The sequence below is a fragment of the Nyctereutes procyonoides genome, unplaced genomic scaffold (assembly GCF_905146905.1).
Source record: "Nyctereutes procyonoides isolate TBG_1078 unplaced genomic scaffold, NYPRO_anot_genome, whole genome shotgun sequence".
In the NCBI taxonomy this organism is placed as follows: Eukaryota; Metazoa; Chordata; class Mammalia; order Carnivora; family Canidae; genus Nyctereutes; species Nyctereutes procyonoides.
In genome coordinates, this window is record NW_026575129.1 from 3,962,021 (window position 1) to 3,979,005 (window position 16,985).

Below are 16,985 nucleotides of genomic sequence, written 5' to 3' on the forward strand. Positions count from 1 at the left end.
GACTATTTCATGACTTCAAGCACAGACCATCAGGAATGGTAAAATCATGATACCAAAGAAACAAAAGGATTTCTTAAAAAAAAAAACCAAAAACAAAAACAAACACTGCCACCAAACAAATTTTCCCCAGGGCCTGCCTCCGATTCCAGACTGGAGGGAAGATGAGGTCTGCAGGGAGAGAGCAGCTGAGCTGCACGCTCCACAGTGAAACAAAAACATGGCCCTAGCACATGTGTGAAAGAATACATTTAATTTTAACCAGTGCAAAAAATGAGTTTTCAAAGGTGGTGGTTTAATTTTGAACGTCCCTTTGATTTCCACTTGAAAAAAACCTGCAAGCTTTTCCTCTCACTGCTTCCCAAAGTTCAGTGACAGCAAAACATTAAATCTATGGTGGTGCTGGAAGTTCTGCTAGAGGGACAAGGAGGGATGCAACCTCATGCACTTTTTTTAATCTGCTGAAAGAAAGAGAGAAAAAAGAGAGAGAGAGAGAGTAGATAGGCGGAGAGAAGGAGAGAGAAGAGAAACAAAAACTAATTTTCCAGGCAGGGAAATACTTATAAAACCTTTTATGTCAAAGTCAGGATTTCACAACATAACACACTAATGCGAAATCCAGTAGCACCTGTAAGAGTTAAGCAACTGCTGCCATCACTTAAATGCTTTTTAAAAAATATCTGTAAAAGACTGAAGGAAAAAAGGATAAAGTACATTCTCCAGAGAACAAATGTATTTCAAAATAAAAACTGTATTTTTGTTTTTCCTTTTTTCAGTTGTTTTTTGTACAAGAATTCATAATTATCATATAATAACTTATACACAATGGGATCGATCTCTGCTCTCCTTTCCTGTGTCACTTCAAGTCCACATGTTCAGGCTACAGTCCCCAGCATCATTTTTGGATAAATATATTACCACAGTTTGATCTAAATATAGATACATTATATAATACTTGTCTCTGGGAAAAATCAGATTTTAATATTCAAACTTTTATTTATATAATACAGAAATGGAGAAAACTACAAGAGACACACAACCTAATTATGATTTGTAGATGACGATTTCTAGATACTCTCCTACTATAAATGAATAAAATAGTCTTAAGATTTTATTTATATGTGCACTTGTGTCCACCTTATCCCATATACTGTACACGTCTAATGACAATCTGGGAATTTAAAGGTGCAGCCCTCAAATTGTTAAATCACTAAAAAAAGAAAAAAATTAGGCCCTACTGGACAAGGAAAAAACTCACAAAATTTCCAATTTTAAATTTATCAGTAGGAAAATATTAAAAATAATTTTCTGTATATACATATGGGTATATGTATATATTGTATATATTGAATTACACACATGTCTCACATATCAATACAATTCAAGTGGAGACATTTTGGTGAGTTGTTTTCCCATTAAATGACAACTATGTCAAAATTTAAAAATATCTTATTACATCATTAAAATAATTCACTTACCACTTCAACAGCTTACACTGTTGTTGTTGTTGTTTAATTTTTAACTCTTCGTAACTAAATTCCCTGATCCCTAGTATTATATCCCCTATTTAAATTAAAATCTGGTGCTCTGTTACTCAGGAACTGATGGATAAAATCACATCTACTTCAAAATTCCATCAATCAAATAAATTTTATTACCTGATTTATCAGAGAAATATCTCAACTCTGAGCTTGTGTACCTAAATTACCTTCCCTATAATAAATAGGTGAGGAAATATCATAAAATAGATGGAGGTAACTTACATGATGTCATAGCACATATAATACACGATGATTAAGTGTCTGATATAAACCTTTCAGAGACACCTGAAAACTCACTTTAGAAACTAACTTTAGAAACAAACCATTTATTTTTCACTCTAATATAAATTAATATGTATGTACTTACATACATACACATACATATATAAAACAAAATTGTCTAGTGTTGAGTTGCTGTTTGTGAGTGGAAAAAATGGTTACAAATTGATTCATCAGCTTAATTTTGTACTTAACAATTCCATCATTTTGGGGTACAAAGTCAGTGCATTTGTAGACTCCATAGAGTCAGAGACTCAGGCATACACTTTAAAAAAGAACCCTCCTCAACATCACAGGCATTGTACAGCAAGAATATATGGACTCTGATGCAATCCCTAACTCCATAAGCAGGCTAGACAGCACTTGGCTTACTTTTAAAATAGCTTCTTAAAAGAAATCTATAAAGAAATGCATGTTTGCTAAAAGTCTTTTAAAATTACATCAAAACAACATTAAAACTTGTTCATTGAGAAGAGCCTATTGAATTGAATTCCTGTTTGAAATGCCTAGTTAACAGTTCAGAATATTGCCTTGTGAGGTTTGACTAGAGATGTGGTTGATGTGAAGACCCAGACAGAGTACACGGCTCCAATCCCCATAGTCCTCTGATCGGCTGTTTGATGGAAATGGATCCCCTTTAAAATTGCTATACACCTTAAAATGATCTGTAATAAACAGTTCCCCAATTACCATTATTAGTTGTAAATTGAAATGCATTGATCATTCAGAAAAGATTTCTTGCAAAATATATAAATAAATGTAACTGCATATTCTGTAAATATACTTAACATTGCTAGACCAGACCGTCAATGACGGGCTGCTGTATTTCAGTACTGTGTGTTAAATTTATTAGAAATTTAAAAAGAAAAATTTCCGAGGGACTCAGCTGCCTTCATTAGTTGGCTTTAAAATGTGTAATAAAATGGGAGACAATATCTTCTCGTAAATACATGGAATCAATATGGAAAAGTAAACTATACAGCAGACAAGATTAAAGAACACCAGAGTGTACCAGAGTGGTCACCGAGTGAAATATCTTCCAGTATAAAAAAAGGGAAGAACTCTATACACCCAGTTCTAGTAAGTATGTTTCAATTAAAGATGCAGCTCTCTCTCACTCCTGGCAAGAATTAATTGGTAATGGCACTGCTTCTCACAGTGCAAAAATATCCTGAGAAATTATTCAGATTACAACAGAAGACAGGGCTTTCATCACTAAGTTTTTGCACAAAACACAGCTTTAGATATCATAAATAAATAAATTTAAAAAGCAGATAACCTTCACTGTGTTGAACACAAAAAGGGGATATGACCCAGACACTGTTAATTCTCCCATTAGCTAATATCAGAAAGAAAAAAAAAAAGATTGCATTAAGTGTCTATTTATAACTTTCTAGTTAACTATGGCCAATAATATACATGGAGGTAATTTGTAGTTCAAGTTTTTCATCTCTTTTTTTCCCCAACTAGCTACAAGCTGAATTCTAAAATTTACACTGAAATATACAATTCCAATTTTCAAAAGATCATCCTCCTGGAGAAGGAGTGATATTCAAATTTTATGTGCGATCTTGATGCAGAGCCCAAACAGTCCTATGAAGAGAGACAGTATATTTTTTAATCAATTGGCACTGAAATTTAACTTTCCTTAGCTGCATTCTAGTAGCTTGGCCAAGTTATCTCGTAATTCTGTTAGTTCAAATATTTTTCCATCAAGAATTTCTAAGAGTGTCTTCAGGTTATTGCGAAAAGCTTCTTGTTCATTCTGACTTTTCTCCAGACGTTGCTCTAAGTCAGACAGTTGTCCCTCCAGGTCTTTGTTCCGAATCTCTACTTCCTTTAGAGACAAAAAGTGTGATATAGATACACAGGTTAGTTCACGACTCTGAAAACAATGTAACCTTTGTGATTACTCACATGGTGGTAGTTAATGCAGTGTGATGAGCAGGAGGATGAGCTTCTGAATCTCAAGCTAACACAATTTAAGGAGATTCTTAGAATTCTGTTGCCTGAGAAATCCATGGTTTACCCACAGGCTTGTTCATGAATCCATCTATCCACCCAAAAGAAACTTCCCGACTGCTTACTTTGGGCCAGGCAACACTCTGGACTCTTCGAATGCCGATGAGGATTAACAATCCGTTCTGTGGATTAGCTACATCTCATTTCAGTTTCTGCCCACTGCTTTTTCCTAATGCACAACTGGTAGCCACCTCAGGTGAAAGCAGTCAGAGAAAAAGAGAGTGTTTTTTTCTCCTTACTGGCAATTCTGGAGAAAGACCTGTGAGAAGACAACTACTCTCTAACACGAGGCTTCAGGATCCTCTGAATATGTTAATCTTCGTTTTGCCTCACTGTCAACGAGTGCACGCGAGTGCATGCAGCAGAGGGAATAGCTTAACTGCTGAAAGGGAGTCCAGATATTTACGATAAGCATGTGTATATATAAGAGAATTGTAAAGCTGACAATTCCAGTGTACTGGAAATCGTGGAAAGAAAAGGAAAAAATGACAAAAGGGAAGTAATAGTTCATGACAAAAATATTAATTAAAAAAATAAAGTCTAGCATACTTAAACATTACAAGGTATTATTGCTCTAAAAATGTTTCTAAACATGACAAATATAATAAGTGATTCTGAAAAAAATAAAATGATCTAATGACCTTGAGCTTTAATTCTGGTTAAAAATGCAAATTGAGGGGTACCTGGGTGGCTCAGTCAGTTGGGCATCTCCTTTGGCTTAGGTCATGATCCCAGGGTCCTGGGATAGAGCCCCGCATTCATTCAGCTCCCTGCTCCCCAGGGAGCCTGCTTTTCCCCCTCCTTCTGCCCCTCCCTACCACTGGTGCCCTCCTCCCCTCTCTCTCAAATAAATAAGTAAAATCTTAAAAAAATAAATATTCAAATTGAGAAAAAGAGCAGAAATCAACTATGACACTTTAAACAAGCTGTTCAGCTAAGCAATTAATTGAAAGTTAATTTCTCTCAGATGTAAAAGTGAGCTTTCCAGAAAGGATATTTAAGTGATTGACACCAATTACATTCATATATGTAAATTATATGGGACAATTAAAACATTTTGGTGTTAGTGGTATGTTATGAATCAGCCTCAGAAAATATTGTTTCGGGGATCCCTGGGTGGCGCAGCGGTTTGGCGCCTGCCTTTGGCCCAGGGCGCGATCCTGGAGACCCAGGATCGAATCCCACATCGGGCTCCTGGTGCATGGAGCCTGCTTCTCTCTCTGCCTATGTCTCTGCCTCTCTCTCTCTCTGTGTGACTATCATAAATAAATAAAAAAAAAAATTAAAAAAAAAAAGAAAATATTGTTTCAAAAAAATAAATTAAAAAATTAAAAAAAAGAAAATATTATGTTTCATGCTTTAAATACATGGTTAATACACGGTTTAAATGTAAATCTCTTTAAAAATTCTATCAAGTCTAAAGGGTGGTGGAACATATTTTTTTTTAATTTTTAAAAGACAATCTGGTAAATGTTAAATAAAAAAAAATGAGTATGAAGCAGCACAGTGCAAATGAGCAAACACTGGTGTGCATGAGGACAAACACTGGAAGTTCCTGTACAAATAGGAAAGAGTTGTTAGCATTATGGGCATGTTCTTCCAAAATTTACTTTTCTTACAATACTTGTAAATATTACACTTTTGAGAAAAATAATTAGGAAAGTGGCTTGAATACATAAAAGAAAGTAATCCTGATCTAGGATTCTGAACATAAAGAAATGTTCACTTGCTTTGACAGAAAGAACTCGACTGTGGCTTAAGCAAGAATGCCACAGAAGAGCCGCAAGTACCTGGGAAAATATAAGGAATACAGCAACTCTAATGAGTAATAAATGAAGAATTTAAGAAATCCCAATCTAATATTAAAGCATTTATTGCTAGATTTTCCCAGGTATGTTTCTAATCTCTCCCCTTTGAATAATCTACAAAGTGAAAATAAATAAACTGAGAGCAGGGTCTGAAACCAATAAAATACTTATAAATTCAGAAGCCACATTCATGGAGGCTCCAAACTAGGAGGCAAAAAACAGACCCTCGGATCAAATGTAAAAATTCCACTCATGATTGCACAGCATGCTCTCTGGCCTGCTTAAACAATAAGCTTAAGAGTAGAATGTTTCCAACTATAAAAATAGACCAAATGTCATTTACTAGAAAACACCCACTTCACCAGGCACCACCCAGTATGCCCTCTACAGCCTTCCTTGAAATGAAAGGCTTCGTTGTTCTCCTTGCCAATCAATGAAACATGCAAACATTTTCAATGGAAGCATGCAAAACACCAAATTTCCTCAGCTATTAAAATTGCATTGTTCTCTCTAGACAGAGTTTCATACTATCAGCCCTTTCTCTGATTGGAGGGATTTTAGTAGTCGGATAACAAAAGGGGTCCGATACAGTGCTGACAGTGCTGGTCTATTTTGAGGCAGAGAATATAATCCTAGAGCAAGAATGGCCACCACAAGGCCACCACGAGGCTCTGGCTGGTGGGAACTTGCACTGCATGACAGTACACGTAAGCATGTGCCAGGGGTATCCACAGACCTAGTTCAGTCCTGATAAAAAATGGAAGCCAGAAGCTAACTCTCTTTCGAGTGCTTTAAAGGGCAAAAATGGCAAGTATAAAATTTTAGTGGGTAGAAGGTCACGCTCTGTGTTTGTTAGATATGGAACCTAAACACTAGAGTGATTTAAAAAATTTACACAATTATTACCATCATCAATGGGACCAGATCAGCCTCATTTTCTGTAAATTTAAAATCCTGTATTTTTAATCTAAATAAAGTTACAGAAAAAGTGTCTTTGGCATCGATTCACATCTTAAGCTGTTACAAGATACACTACCCTAATATATCATCAAGCTTATATATATATATAACATGCATATATATGTAACATGACATATAAATCATCAAAATTAGAATTAGTTATTCAACAGAAAAATGGGCAGCAGACACAAATTTTGAAGAGACATTCAACAATTATTTACTAAGCATCTTCTATGTACTCGCAATAGAGATAGAGCAGAAAATAAACAAAGATGGTTCCTGTTTTAATGCAGCATGCATTCTAGAATGGGGATGCTGGGAACAAAAAAAGTAAACAACACTTCCGAGATGCTGCGGTAATGGTGACTATATGCGGAGATCTCCCAACCATCCTCCCAAACTATCTAAATCAATAATAAGAGTAACGTCACACACATTCCAGGACTTCAAAGTAACCAGCAGAAATAGAGCCATACAAACTCCAACCAATTTCCAGCAAAGACATTTCCCAAGCTCGCTCTCTAACCCTCTGCAGAGGGCAAGGCAGGGTCGTGGGGCAAGGAGAGCAGAGGGAAGAGGAAAACTAAAGGCTTAAGACTGAACTCTCATAACCCTAAGGAACATGGCTGGAAGTGCCGAAATACTGGAAAAATCATCAAATAAACAAACAAGGTCCTGGTGACCCAGAGCAGACTACAAGGAAGGGACTTATCCGTGTACACAAGACCCGAGGCAATCTTGGAAAAGTGACACTTCTGAGGAGAAATGGGCAAAACGAAGAAAGAGAAAGGAACCTGCTAGAATCCTACCGCAAAGGGGCAGAAGCAACAAAGAGAAATTTAGAATCTTTTAAGAGACAATTAAAACACTGAAGGACATGTAGGCTCTCCCTATCTCCCAAAAAGAGGGTGCTCTCTCTCCAAAATAAATAAATCTTAAAAAAGGAAAAAAGCAACATTAAAACAAGGTAATAATGGAGTGGCATTTTCAAGAAACTCAAAGAAGGAAAATTACAAACCAGTAATTTTATATCTACCTGTCACTGAAGTACAAAGTCTTAAAAAACAACTTAAACCATGAGCTTTTCTGGAACCGTCTACTAAAGGATAAGCTTCATCCAACCAACAGATCATTGTGGAAACTTTAGAGAAAGGACTGATGGTGACCATATACTATATGTAAGAAAAAAGACTAAAACAAAGGTGGATGATGGTTAAAAAATAATATAAAATGTTACTTTTTTTTTTTTAAAAAAGATTGTATTTATTTATTTGACAGAGAGCAAGAGAAGATGGAGGAGCAGAGGAAGGAAGTCAAGCCGACTCAAGCCAACTCCAAGAGCTGAGTACAACAGAGACCAGTGCGGAGCTGGATCCCACACATGACCTGAGTCAAAACCGAGCTGGACACTTAACCAACTGAGCCACCCTGGAGCTCCCCCAGAATGTTACTTAGTCTGCTAAGGCAGAAATAATGCAACTAAAAAACAGGAGAAAAAAAAAAGGAAGGAAAAGAGAAAAGCAGAATAAGCTTCTACTTATTGAGAATGTAATAGTTCAAAGTCAATTATCATTAAAAACTAACAAACTAGGGCGCCTGGGTGGTGCAGTTAGTTAAGCATCTGACTGTTTAGGCTCAGGTTGTGATCTCAGGGTCGTGAGATCAAGTCCCATGTCAGACTCCAGGCTTAGTGTGGAATCTGCTTGGATTCTCCCTCCCTCTCCCTCCATCCCTCCCGCTCATGCTCTCTAAAGTAAATAAATATTAAATATAAATAAATAAAAAGAAACCAGACAGTGAAAGTGTAAATATGAACTCAGGTGAATTGGAGTATTTTTAAAAGGTTTAAGTCTAAAGTTAACCACTACAGCAAAGTTAAGACCATCTCAAATATCAAAAGATATAAAAAAGGTCCAAGAACATATCATATAAAGAAAAAAAATCAAATTAACAAAATACACAGGGATTATGATGATAAACTGAATCAAAACATAATAATCGTATTGATAAATATGAATAAGTTACCAAGCAAAAGGAAGAAAATTCAGTTGGGCTCACAAAACACTATCTATGTGTAAACACTGAAGCAGTCACAAAAACTGGTTTTACATGAGGTCACAAAATAGCAGTATTAAGTTACATTGAATATAAATATTATAAAAAAATACTCTGTGATCACAATGCAGTAAGACTAGGAATTGAAAACAAAATCGTGAAATAGAAAGGTCCTTCCAATGAGCAATTCATTTAGGAAGGCCAAAAATAACGGGATGGGTGCAAGATAATGAGGGATTGTGATACTGGTAGAAAGAGTAGCAAAGGACGGCATATTAATGCTAAAAGCCACAGCACACAATGGAGATATAACCATTATATTTAGGTACCAAGCATCTTTATAAAGCAGAAATTACAGTTTTAAGGAGACACAGATAAAAACAGATTAATGAGAGACTTCACTATGTCAATACAGGACAGATCAAGTGGAACAAAGGAGAGGTAACAATATAGAAGACATAAATTACAAAGCGAACAAAGAACATTATAAAAGTTGACCATATATAAGATCACACAAAAAAGCACAGTAAATTATGTAAAGCAGAAATTATATAAACCCTTGTGATTACAAGACTGGAAAACTAGAACTTAAGAACTAAATCCAAAAAATAAAAAGCTTATGCCACCAGGAAATTAAAGCACCTTCTGTTATTTTTTACTTCTTTAAGAAAGAGAGAGAATGAGCAGAAGAGAAGGGCAGAGGGAGAGGCAGAGGGAGTAGTAGCTGGCTCCCCACTAAGCAGAGAACCCCAAGTGGGGCTTGATCCCAGGACCTTGGATCATGACCTGAGCTGAAGGCAGACGCTTAACCAACGGAGCCACCCAGGCGTCCCTAAAGTGCCTTCGTTTAAACATTTCATCATGCAAGGAAAATAAGACCAAAAATACAGAATTTCACAAAATAAGGATAATGAACACACTAAATATCAGAATCTATGAAATACACCTAAAGCAATGATCAGAGGAGAATCTATAGCTTTAAACACTTATACATAAAAGTGAAAGAATGAAAATAAAGGAGTAGGGACACCTGAGTGGCTCAGCAGTTGAGCATCTGCCTTTGACTCGGGGCGTGATCCTGGAGTCCCGGGATCAAGTCCCACATCTGGCTCCCTGCGAGGAGCCTGCTTCTCCCTCTGCCTGTCTCTCTGTGTCTCTCATGAATAAATAACTAAAAAAATCTTTAAAAAAAAATAAAAGGAGTAAAATTCTCTTACACTGGTAAGAGAAAGAATAAGAAGAAAACCAAGACAAAGTACTAGGCAGGAATAATAAAGATAAAAAGAAATGCATAAGGTAGTGGATAGAAAAACAGGGGTAATGGTTAGATGTATCATTGCTTAACTTTACTTAATCAAGAAGAAAAGGACAATGGACAACCATATAAAATAAGAAATAAGAGTTCTTGCTGACTATGTGAACCCTAGATGGAAGCTCAGTGTCCGCAAAAGAAACCTGATGCTGTCAACACTCAAAGACTAGATAGTTTCAATATGCCAGCCATTATTCCAGAGCACAGAAAATGAATATAGTGTATGACTTACAACTGAAGTATTACCTGTGTGCAAAATATAACCCTGATACCTAAATCTTATAAATACAGCTCCCCCCAAAAGAACAAAGTTATAGACCAATATCAAAATGAATATCATATAAAAATGATAAATAATAAAGAACAAAAATCTAACACTACATTAAGAAAATAAGACACCATAGCTAAGTGGTATTTATTCCAGTCATACAAAGGCAGTTTGGTATTAGAAAATCCATTAATAAAATAAACCATATAAAATAGAACTAGGGAGGAAATTATATTATCTCTATAAATACTAACCCCCCCCCCAAAAAAAAAAAAAAACAAAAAGCCGTTAACAAAATTCAAAACACATTCCTGGTAAAAACACTTTAGGAAAATAGGAATGAAGGACACACTGATAACGTGATAAAATGTACTTTAGGTTATAGCCAGCATTTTACTTAATGGAAAAATACTAGGGGCATTTTCACTAAAATGAGGGACAAGATAAGCCCATCATCTCCACTACTGTTTAACATTGTACTGGTGTTTTTAACAGGTATAGTTTGACAAAAAAAAAAAAAAAAAAAAAAATCAACAGAGGCTTAAGAATTGGAGGAATAAGGGGCACCTGGGTGGCTCAGTGGTTAAGTGTCTGCCTTTGGCTCAGGTCATGATCCCAGGGTCCTAGGAATCCTGGATCCTGCATCAAGCTCCCTGCATCAAGCTCCCTGAGGGAAGCCTGTTTCTCCCTCTGCCTGTGTCTCTGCCTCTCTTTCTGTGTCTCTCATGAATAAATAAATAAAATCTTTAAAAAAAAAAAAAGAATTGGAGGAATACAAGTAAAATGATCTCCGTTTACAGATTATGCTACTATACCTAAAAATTCTTACAGAATCAATTGCAATAAGTGACAAAACTAGCTCAAATAATAATTTAGTTGTAGTAGGATATAAAGATAGCATACAGAATTCAACAGCTTTCAAATATACAAACAATAATTGATTAAAAGATATGATAGAGAAAAACCTATTTGAAATAGAAAAAAAGATAAAATATTTATATGCAAGAAATATGCAAAACGACATGATGAAACCTTATAACACTACTCCTGAAAACCACAAAAGTAGATGTAAACAAATCGGAGGACATCCCTTATTCTTGGATAGGATGGAAAAACTTCAAAAAACTATTGCTTCTCCTGAAATCATATTATAAATTTTAAGCAGGGATCCCTGGGTGGCGCAGTGGTTTGGCGCCTGCCTTTGGCTCAGGGCGCGATCCTGGAGACCCGGGATCAAGTCCCATATCGGGCTCCCGGCGCATGGAGCCTGCTTCTCCCTCTGCCTGTGTCTCTGCCTCTCTCTCTCTCTCTCTCTGTGACTTTCATAAATAAATAAATTTTTAAAAATTTAAAAAATAAATAAATAAATTTTAAGCAGTCCCAGTAAAATTTTTTTATAGAGCTGTATTTTTAGTTGACACAAAAGATGGTATTGAATACTGAATTTCATATGATAAAATAACTATGTAAGAATATTGAGAAAAACAATGAAAAAGACACTCTGTGAGGAGTACCTGACCCTATCAGATATTAAAGCCTCCACCACTAATGCAATGTGGTACTGATGCATTAATAGAGTGACTAGTAGGCTAGAATAGGAAGTCCAGAATAGATCAAAATGCACAGAGAAATCAAGTATCTTCAATCTCTAGAGAAAAGAATTAAGTTTTATTTTATTTTTTTAAAGATTTTATTTATTTATTCATAGAGACACAGAGACACAGAGAGAGAGAGAGAGAGAGGCAGAGACACAGGCAGAGGGAGAAGCAGGCTCCATGCAGAAAGCCCGACGTGGGACTCAATCCAGGGTCTCCAGGATCAGGCCCTGGGCTGCAGGCGGTGCTAAACCGCTGCACTACCAGGGCTGCCCAAGAATGAAGTTTTAAATAAATGGTAATGAGATAGCTGGACAGCCACTTGGAAAGATACGACTGAATCCACATCTCATACCACATACAAAGGAATTAACCCAAAATACTCAGAGAGCCACATGTAAAAAATGAAACCTTCTAAGTACTAGAGGGGATATACAGATGAGTCCCTATATCATCTGAGTTTGGAAAAGAGCTATCTAACTATATGATCCACAAGCCAGAACCAAAAAAGAAAAAAGGAATAAATAGGACTACTACATAAACCACCATCTTAGGCAAAGTCAAAAAACAACATACTGGGAGAAAATATTTTTAACATGTAATCATATATATAAAGAACTTTTGAAAAAGGACCAAAAATCCTATAGGGAAAAGGCAAAAGGCATGAACACCCAATCCACACATGTACAGATACTGAAATGACCTTTAAGCTTATGAAAGATGTTCATGTCAGTCATAAAAATGAGATATGTAAATTAAAACCATCATTTCTCACCTATCACATAATTAAAAAGTATGACAACACATTTTGATGGTGAGGCTATGGAGAAAGAGGCACTCACGATAGTAGTATGAGTGGGCCCTGGCGTTATGGAGGGGAATCCATTATGGAGGGGAATCTGACAATGTTTAACATAACTACATGTGTGTTTATCTTTTCACTTAGAAATCTTGCTTCTAAGAATCTATCTTGGGGGATGCCTGGCTAGCTCAATCGGAATAATACGAGACTCTTCATCTTGGGGTAGTGAGTTCGAGTCTCACACTGGGTGCAGGGATTACTTAAAAAAAAAAAAACTTAAAAAAAAAAATCTATCCTGAAGATACACCTCCATCATCAACAAAATACCTATGCACAATATTACTTATTGTAGTATTGTTGCAGAGCACTGGAAACAACCTAAATACCGACATAAAGGAGTGGCTGAATAAACTATCACACACACAAATGAAGGACTTTTCAGCTATAAAAAGTATGAACAAGATCTCAATGAACTGATAGTGATTTCTGGAATATATTTTAGGTTAAAGAAGCAACATGCAGAAGAGTAATCTAGATCATGTTACCATTTTAAAAAGGGGAGGAGGTTTTGTATACTCAGTAAATGCATGCATATATAAAAGAATGGGAAAGAAAATATGAAAACGGAGTACAATAGGATACAAATAAACATAAGTATGTTTTAATGAATAACCTAACCAATTGCAAGGAGGGGAAGAACTAACTTGACAAACTTTTGAGCATAGGCTGAGGACGAAAGAATTATAGTGATCTCTAGCTGGTAAAGTTTTGTTTGCATTTTTTTGTGGTGGTATGAATTAGTAATTCAAAAGCCATTTTCTGCTAAGATTGAGAAATTAAGTAGACATACTGTAGATAATAAGAATCAGGTGTCTTGGTATTGGGTAAAGGAATTACAAATATGAATATGGAGGCGGCCAGAATAAACTCCATTGTATTACACTGTACTGGGAGGTATGAGTAAGAATTCATTTTTTTATATATGTATATAGCCATGTATATATGGAATTCCAACATCAAAATAATATATATGACAACTAAATGTGACACAGGATTCTGGAATAAATCAATTTTTAAACTTTGTTATAAAGGAGATTATTATATTATTATATATATTATTAAGAGAATTATGGGAAATTGAATAAGGTCCGTAGATAGGTAACTTCTTGATTTTGATGATCACATAAAATAATTCCTTACTTTTTGAAAATACACACCAAAGTGTTTAGAGGTAAAGAGATACTGTAATCTGCAAGTTATTCTCAAAGATTTTATTGAAAAAAATATATATTCAGAGGGAGAGAGGAGGAGAGAGAGAGTGAATTCCAGAATAGTAAAACAAATATGGCAAAAAATGGTAACATTTGGGAAAGGTGAAAGGTATATAAAAAGCCTTTGTATTATTCTTGCAACTTTTTATTTTATTTTTAAAGATTTATTTATTTATTCATGATAGAGAGAGAGAGAGAGAGAGAGAGAGGGGCAGAGACACAGCTCCCGGCTCCATGCCAGGAGCCTGATGTGGGACTTGATCCCAAGACCCCAGGATTGCGCCCTGGGCCAAAGGCAGGCGCTAAACCGCTGAGCCACCCAGGGACCACTTCTTGCAACTTTAAAAAAAATTATTTATTTATTCATGAGAGACACACAGAGAGAGGCAGAGACACAGGCAGAGGGAGAAGCAGGCTCCCTGTGTGGAGCCCGATGTGGGACCCGATCCCAGGGTCCTGGGATCACACCCTGAGCCAAAGACAGGCACTCAACCACTGAGCCACCCAAGCATCCCTATTCTTGCAACTTTTAAGTCTGAAATTATTTCAAAATAAAGTTTAAAAATGAAATAAACAGGACCACTTTGGACAGTGATAATTGCTATTAGGAAAATAAAACATGGTAATATTACAAAGAGTATCTGGGGTGGAGTGGGGAGGACCTTGCAGAGTAGTGCTTAAATTGAGAAGTTGGAGAAATTAACACATGAGCCTAGGCCTACATTACAAGCGGGACCTGAAGGTCTGAAAGCTTCCCTATCCTGTTCTGGGTAGGTTGTTTTCCTGTGTTGTGTGTTTTAATTATTATTTATTTATTTGACAGAGAGAGTGAGAGAGAGAGAGAGAGAGAGAGAGAGAGAGAGAGAACACGAGCCGGAGGGAGAGGGAGAGGCAGAGGCAGAGGGAGAAGCAGACTCTCTGCTGAGCAGGGAACCAACATGGGACTCGATCCCAGGACCCTGAGATCATGACCTGAGTGAGCCAAAGGCAGATGCTAAAGCATCTGACTGAGCCCACCCAAGTGCCCCCCTTCATAGGTTGTTTTTGAAACAAGCATTTTCTTTTAAGATTTTATTTATTTATTCATGAGAGGCACATAGAGAGAGGCAGAGACACAGGCAGAGGGAGAAGCAGGCTCCATGCAGGGAGCCCGACGTGGGACTCAATCCCGGGACTCCAGGATCACACCCTGAGACAAATGTAGGCGCTTAACCGCTGAGACACCCAGCCGTCCCCTGAAGAGCATTTTTGATATTTGGTGAAAAAAGAGGTAAGAATAGGGGCCAGCTTTAAAATTCAATTATCAGTCAATTAATGATGAAATACATTTAGAAATTTAATTTTAAAAAATCACCCCTTGGTTTCTCAGGGACTATGGGTATCTAACTAGTAAAAAAGTTTTAAAGAACCATCAGGAATGTCTCGACAGCTTGGCCGCCTGAAGCAGTGTGATGGTAATACAGAAAGAATAGAAACTTTGGAATTAAAACAAATTTAGGCCTCACCTTGAAAACTTGTTAACACCTCTGAACCAACTGCCTTCTTTTTGAAAATGGGAATACCACCCCCGTTAGCATGAGAATTTGAGCACAAGTATGCAAGTGCTTGGCAAATGCCTGAATCATAGCAAGGACTCAGGAAAGGGTAGCCTAAACCTAAGGAATAAAAAACAAAGCTACATCAAATTTCCCCTACTTCTTCTAGCCCTGATTACATGCTTCATCCTTACTTCTACACCAGGCTTTGTCAACCTTGGCACCACTGACATTTTGGGCCAGATAACTGGAAGCTTAGCAGCATTCTTGACTTCAACCTACTAGATGTCAATAGCACTGCCTGAGCTGTGAAAATCAAAATTGTCTCAGCACATTGCTAAATGTCCCCTGTAGCACAAAACTCCTCCCCCTCGAGAACCAGTAATTTACAGAGATCATTAAAATGTGGGAACAACATTTAATAGGGCTAACCAAAACAAACCACCTTATTTTTCCCAGTCTCCTGAAAGTCAGTGATAGGAGAGAGGGAAGTGTTTCATGCCACATAAAGAACCTATTTCCTTTATGAAAGGGTCTCTACTGTTGCAGAATTCTGACTACCTATATAAACGGAGACTGGATAAATAACATTTACAAGCTTCAGTTTCCTCAGATGACTATTACAAGAAGTAAATGCATAATATAAGTAAAGTACTGAGCACAGTGTCTGGCATATGGTAAGCACTCAATACAAGATATTCTCATTATAATTGAGGTACTCCTTCTATCTCTGGGCTTTCAGGTCCCACTTACAACCTCTTTTCCAAAATTCCTCATTCTGTACATATATTTTTTTCTACTACCAACTTTATTTTTTTTTAAAGATTTTATTCATTTATTCTTGAGAGACACAGGCAGAGGGAGAAGCAGGTTCCATGCAGGGAGCCCGAAGTGGGACCTGATCCCAGGACACCAGGATCACGCCCTGAGCTGAAGGCAGATGCTCAACCACTGAGCCACCCAGGAGTCCCTACTCCCAACTTTAAAGTGGTCCTAACCTTTCTTTATAGAGAACTGGAGTGTAAGCCAAGTGCCTAAAGCACCAAGAGACTTTGAAAATGAATTCTAAAAATCTTCCCTAACTGCTATTACAGGATATATGTATGCAAATTAGAGTCAGGAAACATATTATTTATGTAAAAAGTGAATAAAATTAATTAGAATAAAGAAAGAAAAATGGCACTAATTTAATTTCCAATAGGGCACAACTATTTCTGCAACTCCTACTAATTAGTTCAGTATAAAAAAAAAAATGAGAACTCTTCAATTGAATGAGATCCATTTGAGAAATTCTCTTTAAATTCAGGGTATTTTGGGAAGCCTGGGTGGCTCAGCAGTTGGGTGTCTGCCTTTGGCTTGGGGTGTGATCCCGGGGTCCCGGGATCGAGTGTCACATCGGGCTTCCTGCAGGGAGCCTGCTTCTCTCTCTGCCTATGTCTCTGCCTCTCTCTCTGTGTCTCTCATGAATAAAAATAAAATCTTAAAAAATAATTAAAAATAAATTCAGGGTATTTTTATGTTAAAGTGTAGACATTTCTAA

At 36.7% G+C, this 16,985-nt stretch overlaps 1 protein-coding gene across 1 annotated transcript in view; it reads right to left on the minus strand.

Moving 5' to 3' along the window:
* Positions 1 to 728: 728 nt before the first annotated feature.
* Positions 729 to 16,985, minus strand: part of HOMER1 (homer scaffold protein 1) — a 126,883-nt gene continuing 110,626 nt past the window's right edge. Inside the window, exon 9 of the mRNA XM_055342245.1 lies at positions 729 to 3,654. Within this exon, the coding sequence (XP_055198220.1) occupies positions 3,466 to 3,654 (189 nt within the window). The 3' untranslated portion in view covers positions 729 to 3,465. The remainder of the gene's footprint in view (positions 3,655 to 16,985) is intronic.